At 36.4% G+C, this 19595-nt stretch overlaps 1 protein-coding gene across 1 annotated transcript in view; it reads left to right on the top strand.

Moving 5' to 3' along the window:
* The window catches only part of adcy8 (adenylate cyclase 8 (brain)), an 81565-nt gene extending 75146 nt beyond the window's left edge, over positions 1-6419 (top strand). Inside the window, exons 16-18 of the mRNA XM_088918481.1 lie at positions 4120-4212; positions 4712-4826; positions 5845-6419. Of these exons, the coding sequence (XP_088774607.1) occupies positions 4120-4212; positions 4712-4826; positions 5845-6332 (696 nt within the window). The 3' untranslated portion in view covers positions 6333-6419. The remainder of the gene's footprint in view (positions 1-4119; positions 4213-4711; positions 4827-5844) is intronic.
* Positions 6420-19595: the final 13176 nt, after the last annotated feature.

Below are 19595 nucleotides of genomic sequence, written 5' to 3'. Positions count from 1 at the left end.
TATTGTTAATTAGTTAATTTCTTGAAAACCCATATCTAGAATCCCACACACATTATATTAAGAAAAGAGAAAAATATGTACACCTTTCTACATGAAAAAAAAAAACATTCCTTAAGAAGCAAACTTAAGCAGCAGAACACAAAAAGTTTATCTTAAAGAAATTATTTTTTTTTTAATTATTCATTTATGTTCATGTAATTAACCATGCAAGAAGGGCTCAATCATGCTTCGTGGACTGTAGAATGGCTGGACTTCTGTGGCTGGCATGGAGATGAGACACAGGCAGCAAGCACATTCAGCTTCTTCAGGACTTGCAAGCAGAGAGCAGTTATTGGACAGGAATGGACAAGGGTTGGTGTGAAACTGGGCATTGGGAAGAATCCAGGAAGAGCAAGAAACCCAGAAGGAGCTTAAGCAGATTGAAGTTCTAAGGAATGTTGAGTTTCAGGAGAAATTAGGCTTCTAAATCAGGGTGAGGTTCCATGGCTTTTTTAGCCATCTGGAGCGCATTTTAAGATACTGTATGTGCAGTGCTGAAAAGACTCCCTTTTTGCTGCCTGACAATCTGTCTCAGAAGCTACAAGGGCATTTCAATAAATAAGCAAGTAATAAGCGAGTATGTCACCTCACTTATAACACAGAGGTATTCAAAGGGCACTGTCTGAAATGTATTTCCAACTCTTAGGTGTATGGAAGGTAGTGAAGGTGTGGTACAATGCCTTCAATAACAAAAGGACAGACATTCAAGAAGAGCAGCAACTGGGGTATCCCATCAAGTCCTCCGTGGATTCAAATTTTACCACATTGAAAGCACATTCAGGGAAGAGGGATGCATGGAGCTTGCTTTCATTGCAAACAAATTCCCTGGGTACCATGCATGGCCATTTTTAGCTAAGGTACTGCAAGTTGTATGGCTTCTGGATATTAAAACAACTGAATGACTTTTAGATAGTCAAAAATTCACCTGGATTGGTCTCCCTCTGTTGCATTTGACAAGTTACAACTTGCTGCATGATAACACCAGCTAACAAATTGTCAGCGACATGCATGAGTGTTTAAGGTGTGATGAGTGCAAGGCTCTGGACATCTCACCTCACAGCCCTGACCAACAGACAATTTTCAGGCAAGGGCAAGATGTGGCTAGCAGATAAGACCTGACACTTGATTTCTCCTACACTTGATTTGATGCATTGATGTAGTAGTGGGACATACAGTATGCCTAAACAGGTTTGGCTACTATTAGGAAAAGTGACTGTTTTATTATTGTTTTTCTCATGTAACTACAGTTTGAATGACTAAATGCATTAACATTCAGGAACTATTAACTTATTTATTCATGCACCTTGGTGTTTTCAGTTCTTTAGGTTTAAAGACAAAGAAGTATTAATTAGAAGGAACTGCACTACCAAGGAAGTGTAGAAGATGTTTTCAATTTCTGGTCTGAAATTCAGCTGTTATGGCGGTGATCAAGATTATTTGTCGAGCAGGTCATACTACTACATTTTAATTAAATGCAGTTATTGCACAATGCTGCAAATCTAAATTTCACTTTTCTGGAAGCAGGAAGGGTTCCTTAAAACACAATATTTTTTCCTGGATTCACTGCCTACATATCTTCACACTTAATATGCTTATTTATGGCTTAAGGGTGGCCCTTACTCACTTCGTGAAGATCAATAAATGTTATTACAGCATTTTGTAGCCCCAGGGAGACTGGAGGATTACTGCTGTGGAATTACAGTTACATGTAGCTGCTTCCAGTCATTTAGCTTCATTCCTTAGCGCTTGACAGATGTTTGAAAAATGTGCAGTAGTGGCAGGCAGAGGTGTTGGATGCAAATGCCAGTTTGAGAACAAAAGATAATTTTGAACAGAAGCGATTAAAAATAATCATTTTCAATCTCGGAGTTCATTTGAAAATTGTTCTTGGTAACATTTTTTTTTTTTTTAGCGTCGTGTGAAATGAGGAAATATAATTATATTATCTTTCATCTTTTAGAGAAGTACTTTACATGGAGCTTTTCCAATTATAATAACTATTACAGTCATATTAACACCCCAGCTAGGGTTAGGGTTAACATTCACACACTGCTTACAGTAGACAGTTTTTAAGATCTGCGCTGGACTTTGGGGCCCAAATCAGGTTTGGGACGAGTAATTTGTTGCTCCTATCTGAATTATTTTTTTTAAACTCTCTGGGGCCTGGATGGCGTGGTGCTTTGCATGCTAATTGTATTCAAAAACTCAGTCGGTCGCCTCAAAAATTTCAACCAAGCATTATAGAATCTCATTCACTTGCAAGAGATTTGATCAATGGTTTTGATTGTTTCCCACTCATACTTTTTGGTTTGGAGAACATGTCAAAATCTGATGCCCAGAGAGGTTCAGATACAGATCGCGGAAATGCTCGGTTGACACCCCAGCTAGGGTTAGGGTTAACATTCACACACTACTTAGACAATTTGTAAGGTCAGCGCTGGATTTTGGGGCTCAATTCAGGTTTGGGACGAGTGATCTGTTGCTCCTATCTGAAACTTTTTTTTTCGGAATATCTCTGGGTCCTGGATGACGTGGTGCTCCGCACGGTAATTATATCCCAAAACTGAGTCGGTCGCATCAAATGTCGTAACCAAACATTATAGAATCTAATACATTTCCAAGAGCTTTTATCAATGGTTTTGATTGTTTCCCACTCATATTTTTTGGTTTGGAAAACATGTCTAAATCCGATGCCCAGAGAGGTTCAGATATAGATTACGGAAATGGTTAGTTAACTTTTCAGATTTGTTTATAATCAGCACATACCGTATATTTCATGACTTTGGATTTCAAAGCTTTTATACAGTAGCAGTATTTGCCACATATTCTACACACACCCAACTGTATCTGAAACCACTTGTACAATAACACAGCTGTAGCTGTGCTGTAGTATCTATATAATTGTGTTTTTGTTTTTCATGTTGATTGAATTGCAAAACTCATCTGATAAGTACATGCACATATATACACAATGGTTGCAGAAGCTCAGAAGACAAAAATCTCATCTCTATGAAGCCCTAAAATAAATAAGAATTCAATGATGTGTGAAGGGGATTACTTCTATCTCGAAAGAAAAAATCTTAATTTTCTGTTGTTGCATATTTGATATAAACAATATTTTGTAACCATGAGGGATAAGAAACTTCACTTCAGAATAGCATCTCCAAGTTGGCTTTAGACATGAAAATCATTCTAAACACATCACCCCTCAAATGATCTTGAAGTGGATGAATGGATGTACTCTATCTTAAATTAAATTACATCTTAAATTCTTTAGACTGTGCATGCAGAGCTAGTGATGGAGATAAAGGAAAAGAGAGTAACCCAATATGTGTTGTACAGACTATTCGACAGTCCCTGCTAAGTAAAAATGTATTTTGGCCCTGAACTCCCATCTCATTTTGCAGCCACTACACGTCATATTGGAAAGAAGGATGTCTAACATTTGCACTGCCTATCCGTTGCCTGCCATTTGCGATCCTTCATTTCAGTGCTTGGCACCAAAACGTCTTTCTCTCCGTTATACTAACCCTAGGAGGCCAGAAAATTTAGCTTATTTACTACTTAGTTGCAGAGGGCCAATGTATTTTCTGTGCTGCGAGATGTTTAATATGGCACTGCTCTCTATACTTTTAAGAGAATTCTTCATGCCCAGAGTTAAAGTAGTTGCTGAACGGTATAAATTAGGACAATGGACTCAGAGACTCTATACCTCAGTCAGGCAGCTTAAGCCAGTAAAGCATGCTAAATTAAATTAGTGTTTGGCTGAACAACTGATTTATTTTAATAATGATAAATAAGAAAATAGTGACATTATAAAACATCACTGCACATATTAAAAAGAATACTTACAATAAATCTCAGGGATTTGTGGATCCTTTTGCAGACCACATATGGAAACCTCTGACAGTTATAACTTGCCTGTTTTTATGAGATTACCTGATATGTCTTGGACTGTCTCCAAATTGAGAATCCTGACTTTCACCACTGAAAGGATATTAAGGCAGAAGTAGCGTTTCACTTCACAGGATAGAAGCTGTGTACTGTCATTTATTTATTTTTCTTGTCTTTCTGGCACAGTTGCTTGGAGAAGAACGATTTCAAGACATTGAGAAGATAAAAACTATTGGGAGCACCTATATGGCTGTATCAGGCTTATCGCCTGAAAAACAGGTACTACAATTACTGCTTATTTTTATCAAAAAGTAGAACTCTCACCCTCATCAATGCTTTCTGGAATCTAAAAAAATAACTATGCTGTTTCACAGTGAATAGGTAGTATGGACATTTTTTAAGACAGGCATGTAATACCAGAGAACCAAATTAGTATTACTAGAATGAGAAATAAGTCTAGTTTAACAATCATTTTTAATAAATCAGGAGTAAAACTATTTTATGAAATATGGTAATATATGTATAAGGTGAAAACTGTTTTCTGAAACAGTAGATCAACAAATTTAATGACGTAGACTAACAAAACATAACAGGTTTTTCACAACAGAATAACACTTTGGTCATTAAGACCCATATGTAGTTAGAAATTTGAGATTTACTGATTTTTATTTTCCATAAAAACATTAGGGATGCAGACTGGCACACATTTGTATACATATATCAACCCCTCATGTACAGTACTGTTTACTGATTGATCTTTCTTTTTTGTTTGCTGCAGCAATGTGAAGACAAATGGGGCCATCTGTGTGCACTGGCAGACTTTACTATTGCCCTTAATGAGAGCATCCAAGAGATCAACAAGCATTCTTTTAACAACTTTGAACTGAGAATCGGTAAGTTCAGTTAGCTGTGAATAACTGCCAGTGTGCCACAATACCTATTCCAGTTCAAACGATTATACACTAGAATACCTAAAGCACCTTAAGAGATCCAATTTAGATGTCTTTCTCTCAGATTGCTTCCTAACAGTTTCTACATAATAACCTTGGCCAGTGCTTATTAGATAAGTTTTTAAACGTTAGCTCTGTAAAAACAGCTGCAATAAAAGCAAAATGTCCATTTCAAAACATTGAAATACATTAGGAAACAAAGCATAACTGATCCATGAGACAAGGAACTGGAAAATGTTTATAACCTTCATAAGCCACATAAATTCAATATTTTTAACATACAGTAGATAATGGAAAATTGCACTATACTTACTGTATTTCTTACTTATTAAAAATAGCTGATTTTTGTTACCATCAAATGAACTAACACAAAGAGCAGTTTGGCCCATTGACAAAAAATACTAACTAGCCTTTTCTGTAGCAAATCTAGAATGCAGACTGATGAGTTTGATTTCTTCTTCCTGTATGTGCCATCTCATTGTTGAATAACAAACCATTCAACATTAGCAAAGAGGAAATTTTAATTCAAATTGAATCCACAGCCAGAAATAGGTATTAAACAGTCAGTCTTTCTTAAAGTATGTCTGGAGTCACCTCCTCCACTTGCTTTTTTGGCTATTTCTGACAGGAGGAATGGGAACTGTACTGCCCTCCTGCCCATGTCTTGTAACTGGTGAGACAATTTGGGAAAAAAAAACTGAGTTATTAGCAGGAGTTCCACAAAGTGTGAAGTGTGAAACCAAAACTCCAATGATTCTGTGTAACTATATACCATTGTAATAGCAAACAATACGATATACATTTTTGCAAAATCCATTGTTATAATAAATTATCCCATGAGCTTTCCTGACAGTAAGGAAACTTATGCGTTTGGCAAAGTTGGAGGGTCAGTTGAAGTGAATAGTGTGATGATTCGCTCCATTCTCTATTTGTACATTTTGATGTGTCGTTTCTTCTTCAGGTATTGCCCATGGATCTGTAGTCGCTGGAGTTATAGGTGCTAAAAAGCCCCAGTATGACATCTGGGGCAAGACAGTCAACTTGGCAAGTCGAATGGACAGCACTGGCATCAGTGGCAAAATCCAAGTGCCTGAGGAAACGTACCTTATCCTGAAAGAGCGTGGCTTCGCCTTCGAGTACCGTGGAGAGATATACGTCAAAGGGATAAGCGAACAAGAAGGCAAGATCAAGACCTACTTCCTTCTGGGAAGAGTTCAGCCAAACCCTCTCATCCTGCAGCCCAGGAAGCTTACTGGCCAATACTCTCTGGCTGCAGTGGTCCTCGGACTTGTACAGTCTCTTAACAGGCAGAAGCAGAAGCAAATCCTGAATGAGAACAACAATTCTGGCATCATGAAGGGACACTACAACAGAAGGACTTTACTTACTTCTGGAGGACCTGAAACAGTCACCCAAGTCGAAGCTGTTGACAAACCTGAATTGCCATAAATGTTTAATTTTTCGTGTCAATATTTTTTTTTTTATTTTGTTTTATATAAAAAATAACAAAACTTAAATAAAGGCATTTAATTTTTTTATAACTGGTTTTTGGCCTTACCTGGTTCGGATATTTGCCATGACCAGTTACATATAAGTTTCCACTCCCTTTTAAAAAAAAAATATTTTGTTGCTTTTTTAATATTTCGACTTTTGTTTTACAATTTCATGACCAAGTACATAAGCATTTGCATTCCCAGAAGCCTCCCGGATCTCCTGTCTCTCTCCCCCAACCTTCATTGCGTCTTCTCTTCCATAAGAGTCGTAAATGCAGATGACAGAGATGGCAGCTTCAGTAAGAACAGCATAGTTACTGTATAAGAAGACTGCAAAGTACTCTAAGAGTCACTGTCAGGGACATGGTGTAAGAGCAAATTTGCATGGTTTTCTCCCTTTTCTATTCCTTTCAGATAATTACTTTCACTTGGTTATTCCTGGCTGAGACAAGTTCCACTTTCAAAGACAGTGTTGGTTTGCCATTGGAGTAATGAAAGGAAACAAGTCAGCATTAGATGATTGATTTGTATTGCTGCTAAAAAGAAACTGCCAAGTTATACCTTCCATTAGTAAACAGGAAGTGTGAAAGCAGAGTTGTAGCTGAACCAACAGAATGCAGATTCTAATGGAAGGCTTATTCCATTAAACATCTCTGATGATGTGGAGGCTCCCTCATACCAAAAAGAATAAATATCTGGGTGGTCAGAAAATATACTGTATAGTGGGATATGGTTTACTTATGAAGGAAGATGCCATCATCTATCAGCCTGTTTTCCAACAGCTTGATGAGATTATCTAAACTTAGTCAGACCATTGTGAAGAATTTCCAAAAATGTTGCTAACTCATTTTTTGGTTTTAAAACTTTCCTCAGTTGTGGAGAAAGACTCATCTCTCAGGAAGTTCTATTTTCTACTCTGAAAGTGACACACTTGTCCTAAATGAAAATGCAAAATGGTAATTCTATTTCAATATAAACCTAAGTATGGACATGCTTTAAACTAAGATTTCCTCATCCTATATATACTGGTTGTATGCAATGTTGGTGTTACTTGAAACTTTATACATTCAATGTAAGTTAATTTATTAAGAATTCTTGGAATATTGACTTATATGTACTATAAAGAGCTGCCACAGTAATGGTCTTTGGCATCTCCTTCTAAATTAAGACTTATTTAAACGAACTTATGGATGTTTTTAGAAAGGGTTATACAATCAAGTCAGACAAAACCCAGTTCCAATATTAAAAACATACTGAAAACATTAACCTAACAGTTGAGTTGAAACCCTCTATGAAAAATAATTGATCCAGTCTGTCCTGTGGAGGAACAGTGTATACATCAATAAGATAAAACACAAAAAAACATTTTTTTTGCATACAATGATGCCATGGACCACAATTTACATACTGTACTATCTCAAATAGTTAAAAAAAACTATTTAGATGACAATCAACAGAATGAAAAATGAACCAATGAAATAATACACTACATCAAGGTCACATTACACAATTCTATTTTTGCTACAATGTCAAACACCCTATCATTTCCATGCTTGATGTACTTTTTCCCCCAGGACTGCTCACACACACACCTTCTGCTGTTAAGAAAATAATAGATTTGAAGTAGAAAAAAAGTGACTACTGTAAAAAGTGATCGTTTCTGTACAACCTTGCAGCAACATCATTAGGAAAAGATAAAGTATTTTTATCATTGTTGGGGAAAAATATTTTTTCTTTTCAGAGGAACCCATGAAAATGATATTTTGTCTTGTTTTGTATCTTGAGGTACCGATTGTCTCCGTATCTTACTCACTGAGCCAACTAAGTATTATAAAGCTCAAGTCAAAAGTACACCTTTGTGTGCTTCTCAAATTACACTGTCAAGACTAGGTTGCATTTGCCTCAATCATCCATTTTTCGCCACTTTTTATAAAATCTAACTAGATCACTGGCTTCTCTAACACCACTGTGCATTGCAATCATATGAGAAATCTACTCCCTCTTTGCCAGCTCATGCACATTGAATCACTGTTGCAAAACCGCCTTGAAAAAAGTACAATCAGAACACATTTGCCCCCTAAAAAATCCCACAAAACAAAAAAAAATGATATTCTCTAATTTGTACAAGAAAACATTTGCCAATTATATAATTAGAAATGGCAACACACTGATCAAGAGAAGGAAATCATAACAAATGTGTATTTCCAGATTTAGATATTATGTTTTTTAAGAGGTTGGCAGGTCTTGTTTTGATCACCTCAGCCAATGGCGCTGTAGTAGTATTATGCTGTTTGCTCCTATAAAGAATACAGTATACCTTTCAGCTTAAGTGGTGCATTGCCAAGGCAACCCAAAGCCGCATACATTTTGGTTTAAAAGAAAATTAGCTTTAGAGGAAGCAACCAAGCAGTAAGCAAATCAAGAAATTGGAAAGAAAAATAAAACCAACAGGGATGAGAGCCCAACACGTCTACTGATTTAAAATCCAGATACAGTGTTACCACCGAAACAAATATTGACAAGATTTATACATGAAAAAGAATAGAAAACATGCCTTCACACAACATCTGCTATTTACTGCTATTTTTCAAGTGCCCTGAAATGATCAAGAGATGCAAGGTAACATAAGACAACATTTTGTAAAAAAGGTCAACTTGGGAACATTCTGCATGGCTGATGTGACAGATTTTAGCCTTTGCATGAACACAGTTCATTCCACTTTTCTGTATATTGTTAAGTACATTTTCTGATTACAAATCAAAAATAAAAATTCAAATATTTTCGAATGGCCCTGGGGCTCTTCTGTATTACAGACAATAGACACATTCTAATATTAGCAACATTAGTAAGAGCCAGAGATACAAACATATACAGTATAGATATAAGTGTCAGCTGAGATTGCATTAATTGTATTTTGCAGGATTGCAAATATAGTTTCTCATTCCTATAGTGTTGCAGTATGGTGAATTAACAGTTTCTGTGGAGTGCCACTGTATTTCTTTGAATGGATCATAGTGAAACAGCTGGTATAGGTCTTTGCTCTAAAAAAAGAATACATTTCTCTGTAAGAGGGTTGAACATTTCCAGTTCAATAGTATAAAGAGGAAACAAGAAAACTGAATGCATGACTATTAGAATGAAGGTCAAACAGTCAAGGAAAACTTGTTGAAACCCGACAGACCATTTCAGAAATAATTAATTCATATAAATTATTGCTTTTGCTTAGGTGTGAGAAGCAAAGAAGAACTGGAAAATCCATGTGTTTTGTTTTATTCGTTAGGACCTCTTTAATATGTGCCCTGTAAAATGTGTGCAGCTGTGTGTAAATCAATCTTACATGAGTCATTGTGATTTTGTTTTTGCCTTCGGTTTACATATTGTGAGAAACACAGAGAAGATGAAGTGAAAATTGATTGGGTAAGTTTCAGCAGTTAAAGAAGATTAACCTATTTAATGTTTTCAGAAGCACTGACACAGGTCAAATCAAATCAAAGGTCAAATCAGCACTGACACAGGTCAAAATCACAGCTAGTGTAGTGGTCATCAGATATTAGTCTAATTGGTCCTCAACGACAAACAATTACTGTATGTGATAGGTAGAAGGTTGCTGTTAATCAGGTTAAGGTATATTATTAGTTGATATTTGTATGTTCTAGACAATATGGGGAAAATACTAAAAAAGACAGTGTTTGAAGGCATAGTTAAAAGTGATCAATTTAAATCAGGGAATGTTAAGTTAAAGCTGCACAATGTACTAGCAAGACCTAATTTACAGTATTGTGAATTTTACTCACCACATTACACAAAACGAACTACTGTTCTGGCTACTATCAGGGACACTGACAGGCTAATGGAAGTGAATCTTTTAGTCTTGAACAGAGAAGATTATTTAAGCATTTAATGTACAAACTAGCCAAGCAACAATGAAATTCATACCAAATAATGCAAACAGAAACTAAAGGGAAGAGCATTTGAAATGAAGAACAGGATACACCTTTTATGCAAAAGATCCAAAACCGTTTTTAGAAATTGTAGGAAATCTTTCATATGGTCACACGTGTGCTATCCTCAGCGTGGTCGTACACGTCCACATGTAAATCAATATCTACCTTTGATTCCTTCATAATTTGTAATCGTTTTTACCAACAAAACCACAAAACCATGTTATCAATCAAAAAAGGACAAAAAGCCTGCTGTTTGTCCACTAGCTCTTAATGAGAAATCACTGCAGACTGCCAGAGCTCAGCAAGAAGCAGCCAATTCACTTCGCATTTACAAATGATTCTATAGTGATAACAAACAGCTAAGGATCTGACAAGACACATAACAGAAGGTTGTTTAAATAAACGCTTTGTTTTAAAAAAAACAAGACAATCGATCACAAAGTCACTTTTTATCTGATGATGCACTTCCAAACTTCCAATATGCATCGATAAGCCAGCAAAACAAGACCGCAAAAGCAAAAACCAGCAAAAAAAATATATAGCCCATGTTTTTACCTTATTCTGTAGCTTGATATATATCCACAGAAGCCTAGACTAGCTTATTCCAGACCTGTTTGTAGTAAATGTTTGAAGCAGGACCGCCAGAAATAAGGCGATCTGATTGGTAAAAAGCGCTGTCATTCATTGTACTTTCAGCCATTCAGAGGCCTTAGGGGGTTAGACTTCCTCTAGAAGCCTCTGGCTGCATTCCGCCTGCCTTTTAGCTGTCAATCATTGACTCAGAAGGGGTAATCAATCGGTTTTTAATCAGTTTCTTACCAGTGCGCCTTTTTTTCACACCTGAAGGCAACTCTGAGTTTTTTTTCATTGCATTACAGTAGATTAAGGCTCTCTAGCAGTGTCTAAAGGTTTTTATAGCAATTGCAATGGTTTTTATTGTTATTATTTTCAATATTTTTAAGATTTTTTATTATATGCGGGAAATTTCATTCCAGGTCCAGTCTTTACAAAACATGATGTAGATTTTTTTCTAATTGATCAATTTGTCCCAGATTTTCATCCAAGCTAGTAGTCACCTAGGACAAGGTTTTCAAATCATTCCCAGGACATTTCCAGTCCTAGAATGGAAAATTCTGACCCCTGAAGACCAAAACAACATTTCTGCCTGCTGTTTTTTTTCATATGTTTGTCTGCTGAGTGGACACATTACGAAATATAAGAAATTTGACTGTTCACACTCAAAGCTAGGGGGTTAGCTTCAAGTTAAGACCTGAACCAGACTCCTGGTATGTTCTGCTGCCGAGATATAACAATGTTTAAGGGGTGGAAATTCCAGGCGGACAGGGAGTCTGGATCGACCTACCCAGGCATGTTAGCGAAGATGATACCCTCATTTCCTTCAAGAAATATCTGGAATAGATCATCAAATCATCCAAACAGAATGGTCTTTAGTCATTTGTTACTTTTAAATTCAGCATTCTCAAGTATCCAGACAGGCTAGCAATGATCTCTCCGATAGGTCTTTTTTGAAAACTGAGCTGAATTCATTTTCTCTTCTGTAAAACCTTGGCTCTTTTCAAATATAACCAAGAGGATAGTGTAAAAAGAGCATATACAGAATATATACAGTACATATACTGTACGCTCCTCAGGCAGATAGCTGCCAAGAAACAGCAGGAACCATTTTCTGTACAAAGGTTAGCCAGACTGTAGGTCTTCCAAAACCACCCCTCACAGGAATGGCTACTGTAACATAGGAAGTCAAGGGCTGAAATAAGAAATTTAAATTAAATGAATTTTGTTATTAATAAAATGCACTTTAAGGGAATTTAATTTAACCCATTTGCAAATTTCCACTCACAACTGTTTAATTATGTGTCTATTACTCTTCTTTTCTCCCTAAAGAACGTATGTTCTATGTGAAGTATGCCATCTAGAGGCTTTTAAAAGTAGCCCCTTTAGTCCCTTTAGGAAGACCTATAGAGAGTAAAGAATAGTCTTAATACACTGCATCACACTTAGGTATTCAGACTTTTTAAAATTGTAGAAACGCATCTCCTGAGAATTATATTTTTAGCACATACTGAATCTACAAACCTTGAGTTTCTGAACATGACATATAGAGACAGTTTGTTCCCAAGACAAAAACAAAACAAAGCCATAATTTTTCGTTTTCAGCTACTTTTATTAAAGCAGTCTATTCAGTAATAAAATTACATCAAGACTTGTACCTAACAGCTACATACAGTAGAAGTGACAAAACTAGGTTTGCTACAGCATTGATAATATTCATATTTATATATGCACCTTTAGAATTTTAAAGAAAATTAAGTGGAACAAAAATGAAAATAATTGTGATCATTCAATTCAATTCAATTTATTTTTATATAGCACCTTTCACAACAAGGTTGCCCCAAGGCGCTTAACAATACAATTGACGATACATTTCGTCAATACAGAACAGAAGACCAGAAGACAACAGAGGAGAGGAACAAAAAACTCCTTAGTAAGGAGAGAAAAAGCCTCTAGGGGTCCAAGGTCAACTGGTTGCCCAACCCCTCTGGGCATGCTAACATTATATAATTTAAACAAAGGTCATGCAATAGAAAAGTCCTTCACTTGAAATTCAAATCGCCCAAGCTTTTGGGTTTCTAAGCTTCCAAAATAAAATGGGAAAAATTCAGAGAAAAATATGAATTGAAAACAGCCCAGACGGAAGAATTCTGCAATTAGGAACTCAAAAAGTAGTAGTAGTAAAAATTAATAAGCCAAATATAAGTCTCCACCAAGTTTATTGAGTAGTCTTTCCCCACCATGACGTCTAAAATGAAAGTGTTGTGGAAAAATCCCTCTGCTGCTTTTGAGTCAGGTCTCAGCATTCAGTACATTGGAATTGCTTCTGTGAATTTTTAGGTTTGGTCTGCCCACATTCCCCACTACTGGTAGTTTCAAGATGTCACATACATTTACAAAGTACTGTATATTTCTATAAAGGAAAATAAAGCTAAAAATAAAATCACATAATCCATGATAGCTCAGACAAATCTGTAAATTATATACTGTACACACTAGGCAGACATAATCAGAAAATCATAAAAATTAAATTTACTTGCAAGCATATTACAAAAGTTCATATTACGAGCAGGATGTTTGTTTCAGCCATTTTCGGGAACGACTCAATTTTCAGAAGCCAAGATGTTTGAGATCTGGGTGACACTGATTTTCTGCTAAAATTCTGAAACTAAACCTGTCCTGAGGAAAATTGCTTTTTGGTAACCAGAAGGTGAAACTACTCTGTGTCAGCAACAAATCTAAAATAAAGGTCACAGATCACAGAATAAAGGTAACAGAATTGTGTTGTGACTTAACTGCTTTCCAGATTGACAACAAATCATGAAATCATTTTGCAACAGTGAATCCAAGTGCTATAACTCAGCTTGAATTCTTTGATGACCATGTTTGCTTATCTTTTACACTGCTCTGAATTCTAGCAGGTATGATTAAAATAAACTGTGTGCATCCAACGATGACTTCCTGAGAGTTATCATCAGCTGGAGGAGTGTCACAGCTCCTCCACACACAACAAACTCACACGTGCCTAGTATATCAGATGGATCCTTCCTGCAGGGCATACTGAAGACGTTTTAGTCAACTTAACCCCAGCTGAATTGTTTTCACAAAAAGAAGAGGTGATACTGCCCATCTTTGAAGCCTGTTTGGTTTTAAATTGATAATTTAGTAGATACTATAGTCTAGTGGTTTCTTGAAATAAGGGGAGGTAAAGCACACCATCTTAGACTTCTCTGTTCAATACTAAAATGATATAATTATTTTAGCCTGTCAGACTAGGTAATTCCTTTGAGCCTAGGATGGTACCTGTGAGTAAGTGTCAGGTGGCTTTGTGAGTGAGGAACACTCGAAATGAGTCACACCTGGTCTGATGGAGTGATTAGCACTGAGAATGCATGTGGAGTGAGATTCCACATCAGGGAAAAGAGACGACAGGATAGGCTGTGTGTGGAATTAGTCACTCCTTTGGCCTAATTAAGAACAGCTAGGAGGGAAAGGGACTTGGGCTGTTAGGAGAGGGGGAGTAAGAGATGTACAGTGGGGGAAGGATTCAGTAGTACTGGACTGAGTTTGCTCACATGCTTGCAAGACTGTGAGTTAAGGATACTTCAGTGGAATTCAATAATTCCAGTAGAATTCTTTATCATTCTCATCATTTCTCTAATGTCATTTTAATTACAGTATATGTGATTGCAGTTTAATCATATTCCTTTTAAAAAAGAGGATCCTTTTTTCATAAACATTTGATATCTTTAGAAATATCTTTCTGTATTTTGAATTGATTTATTTAAGCATTACTAGACTTGGTTTCTTCACAAAAGTAAGCATGTTATGTCAAGTAGGGCATATTGAAAACTCTTCTTCTGGTTCTTTATATATCCTAACTCATTCTATTTCTGTCAAATTCTCCAAGGGGTAGTAATGCTGGATACTCAAGACAAGGTAAGGATTCTGATCTCAGCAGGTCAAAAGTTAGGTTAGGAACGCAATGAAAGGGCTGATAACTTTAGTCATGAACCCTAGCAGAATGATTCAGTTGTTGAATTTAACTGATCACCACAGAGTTGTGCACCAGAAGTGAAAATATCTGATGGTTTTACCGCCTTCTTTCTTTCACCACCTTGTTTGTTTCAATATACCTTTCTTTTTTAAAATGGAGACAATGGTTTTTGTTTTCAAAGCAATTGTTACTTGTCTTTTTTTTCATCATGCCTGCTATAGTGGTATAACAACGCCATATTCCAAAAAGCAACCAAACAAAATGGATCTGTCTGAGTGAATAAAATCTAACTTTCCTCTTTGACATCTGGGTTAACCCAACATTCAAAGAATCAGAGGTAAAGCTCAAATGAATTGTATTTTTAATCTTTCCTTAAATTGTTGATGCACATACTGCATTGCTTTTTTAGCATAGTGTGCATTAGACATCTTTGAGCTTTCACCAAAAGAGATCTGGACTTTTGCCAAGGCTGACAATAACAATATTTTGTCTTTTTGTTCATTTTTCTTAATGCGACTGATATTCTACTGATGCCCAGCTGAATGGTAATGGCGACTGTCAAATGTGAATAGCATTTCAAAACCTTTATGGTTGGGAGTGTATTATTTTACCTCTACTGCCATCTTCTGTCTGTATTTACAACTGCTTGTATATTTCAGTACATATTTTGTTACATTCCTACAGGTAATTGCATATTGTTTTAAATGAAACCAGTCAAAACTTTTCTTGTTCACTTCTCTGGGAATGCTTAAAATAAGAGCTATTTCATTATACATGCAATTAATCTGGAAAGTCAAACTCTCAAAAATATGGAAAATTCCTCCATGTGCAAGTTCACATTGTTGCATGAGTTGGAATAAAGAAGCCTAGACAGTTTCAGAGGAACACGTCAGTCCTTTATCAATGCAGGTGGCTGGAATATTGGTAGATGAAGCTGAAGAAGATAAAAGTGCCATCACAGAGCTGGTGTAACACCAACAGTTTTTTTTCTATAGTGTGTGTGCTGGGGCACGAGGTAACAAGTTGTCAAAGCCGATACCATCATTTTCTTGGTAAAAACAAGGTTATAAACCTTTGCTGCACCTCTGTCATTTGAAATGATAAATCCAAGTTGCACTTTAGCACATCAACTCAAATGTTAGAAATGGAGGTTTAAGGCAAATGAACATACGAAAAATGTGGAATGGGCTATCTGGTGAAAGGGAACACGCTTGGTAAAAATCTACTTACTGTACATCTAAAATAGAGAAGATTAGAAGCATCTGCGCTACAATGTATGGTGGGGAATCTGAAATAGTGAGTCGTGAATAATAAATATAAATAATCCTTACACTTACTGTACAAAGCATTTTGCTAGACAAACCACTCAAAGCACTTTACAAGTAAAGGGAACTCCCCTCAACCATCACCAATGTGTAGCCCATACCCAGATGATGCAAATGCAGCATGTGTGCGCCAGTATTCTCACCACACATCAGCTCTTAGAGGAGAAAAGAACAGAGAAATGAAGCCAATTCATATATCGAGATTATTAGGAGGCCATGATTGGTAAAGGCCAGGACACCGGGGTAACACCCAAACTCTTTTCAAGAAGAACCCTGGGATTTTTAATGACCACAGAGAGTCAGGATCTCTGTTTTACATCTCATTCAAAGGACAACACCTTTTTACAGTATAGCGTCCCCATCACTATACGGGGGCATTAGGACCCACACAGACACCACGGGTGAGTGCCCCCTACTGATCCCACAAACACCTCTTTCAGCTGTAACTTGGAGGTCTCCCATCCAGGAACTAATCAGGTTGATACCTGCTTAGCTTCAGGGGCTTGCTCATTGTGAATTGAAGAGTGATATAATTGCTGGCTATATCACCCTGCAACTCACAACTATAGGAACTAAAGTAAGAGAGTTGGGGCATTGAAAACTCAAGATATGTCAAGGGACACAGTGGTTAAATGCTTGCACATACCGTACAGTAAATGCCAGAAATGTGTCATGCCCTCTACAGCTAGAGGGCGCTCCTACTCTGTCCTGTTCCTAGTTTCCTTGTGCTTTGCTTGTCCTTCTGGTGTGTCTTTGTGTGGGGCTATATATTCCTGGGTCACCCTTTCCTCCTCGCTCAGCATTAAGGGTTTGGATGTCTTAAGACCCGCCCAGCACCAGGTCGTCTCCTCAGCGGCCTGAGGTCATAGGTTTCTACCCATCGTTGTCTGACCTCATGAGCCTTTTTCCTTTACGCATAGGGTCTTTATTGCTCTCCTGGCCATTGCACGGCATGCCTTTCCGACATCCATGACAAAATGCTAGGAAAACAATTCTGGAAATAGTGGATACTGCACTATCTTCCACTGTAAGTGTAATTCAATAGGACTAGCTAAAATATGACTGACATAGAGTAGCGGCTGTTAATATACCTTTACTGGCTATGTTCAAGAAAAAAAGATAAGGTAGAAAACCTGATGTAGTGTAACGGAATGGAATTCAATTACAAAAAAGTAATCTACACTTTTGTTTACCTACTTGTGTCTTAATGGCACCCAGAAGGAAAAATGTTTATATTAAACTTTCCTTTTCTAACAATCAGAAGGGACTACAGAAGAAGAGAAGGAGAGAACTACTAGTTTTCTAAACATGTCCAAAGATTTACAATTTCATAAAAGCAGACTGTGACAAACTGTGATGTAGTTTGGTTCTCATACATAGAAAACATTCACAGAAGAAATTTTATGGTTGTCAGGTGGATTTGTGTCCTTAAATTACTTAAAATGGTGTTCTGCATAGCCTTTACCAAATGCAATCTGTTAGCTGTTTTTATTAAATGAAAATACAGTCAATCCCTTTTAACACTCTCCCATAAAATTCAGTATATACAGTAGGTGTGAAAAGCAAATGGTTCAGCTGAATTAAATAAATCCAATTTGTAAAAATATTATAACTGTTTTTTTCAGTACTTTGATTTAAGGTTGCTGTGCACATCATTTTCATTTCTTCAGTGGTGATGTATTCTTATTAGTGAAAAATATTCTTGATACTGTGGCCAAACTGTGAATGAAAATCAAAACAGACACATCATTTTAGAGATCTATTTGTTATTCAGTTGCAGTGCACTACCAAAATAGAGTTTGGGTACACAAGGATGACTACATAAAGGTAATGTAACTGACCCTTTCTTTGCGTTTCATTTTTCACACTGTTGTTCAATACAGATATACTGCAAGTCAATGAAAAATTACATACTGTAGGAAGTATGCTTGACAACAGTGTTCCTTCTGAGTTAATCTTTTGATACATTTTTTAACATTTAATTCTTTGTAACAAGTGTAACAATTGATCATTTTTGTTGGGATTGTTGGTTTTAGAACTATGCAATGAAACTGGTTGTGCATTTTGCCTAAAGAACTACCGTACTGTACATCCAAATGGGATTTCCCCTGATTTTCTGGGAAATATAGCTTGCTAACACATTCCTTTTCCAAGATAGAAAATATTCATGCTTTAAAACGTCTGTGAAACTGGATCATTGTTGTCAGTTTTGCATATTCTTTCCATATATTTACATTTGTGTACACAGACACGACCATAAAAAATATGAAGCAAGGAATTGCTTTCTTACTGTGTTTGCAACATGCCTGAAGACCTGAATGAATAAACACTGTTGCAACTTCAGGACTAAAGGGTGACTCAAAACCCCAGACTAAAAGAGGTATCAGTTGTCTGACACCTCGATGATTATTTCATTAAAAAATATCCAAATACAATTGTAAGACTGCAGCCAACTCTGCATCCAGCTCCTCTTTTGCAGTTTTTGTATATTTCCTTTACTGATTCACATTTCTTAAAAGGTCACCAAAGTAAGGTAATTTCTTTTTCTTGATTGTTTTATTTAGTTTTCATAAAAAGAAAAAATAGACTTGAGTTTAGAATGGATGACTTGCAGTACTGTGTTAATAAAGGTGCAGGGTATGCTTCCTCCTGTATGCCTTACTCAATTGGTACTGTATGCAGTATGATACTTACAGTACCTCTTGTTTGTTGGATTACATTCTTTTTGTGTACCTCTTTCGATGGCCTTTATCCATTGTTGCTTAGTGCCATGACTCCCTGAGCTTTAAGGTGGTGTTTTAAAAATAGATACAATTACACTTCTCCTTGAAAAAACAATATGGCTTATTGTAATGTATAAAGAATAAGTTAGTTTATAAACTATTAAAAAGAACAGACTTCTAACTTAAATGTTGTAAAATTGTAAACTGTATACCTCTGTATAACAATAATAAAAATAGCGCTTTTAAATTTGATTACACAAAACGGCTTTAACTCTTCTACTCTCATGTGTAAATCTTACTTAAAAGTAAATCAGCAGTATAACAAAATGTAACAAAAATGACTGTTTTCCAGCAATCTCAAGACACTTTGCTACCACAAGGTGGCATAAAATTACTAAGAATGCATTTGGGAGGATGTTTCATTCTGGTTTGTGATGGTTTGTGGCGTCTCGGGTAAGTATTTAAACAGTCAGAACATAGAGTCGAATAAGGTGGTAAACAATTCAAGCATTTCATCCATGTGTAGTGTTCAATCTTCTAGGAAGTAGCAGGACATGTAAAGCTGTATCTCTGAGAGAATAAGGCCAAATTAAAATAAATATGGCATAATCCTTTTTTACGCCGACACATGCATCTGTTAAATTTGCGGCTTTACTT

This window comes from Atractosteus spatula, chromosome 6 (assembly GCF_055471065.1).
Source record: "Atractosteus spatula isolate fAtrSpa1 chromosome 6, fAtrSpa1.hap1, whole genome shotgun sequence".
In the NCBI taxonomy this organism is placed as follows: Eukaryota; Metazoa; Chordata; class Actinopteri; order Semionotiformes; family Lepisosteidae; genus Atractosteus; species Atractosteus spatula.
The sequence above is the reverse complement of the archived record's forward strand: the minus strand, read 5'-3'. Positions and strand labels throughout refer to the sequence as shown.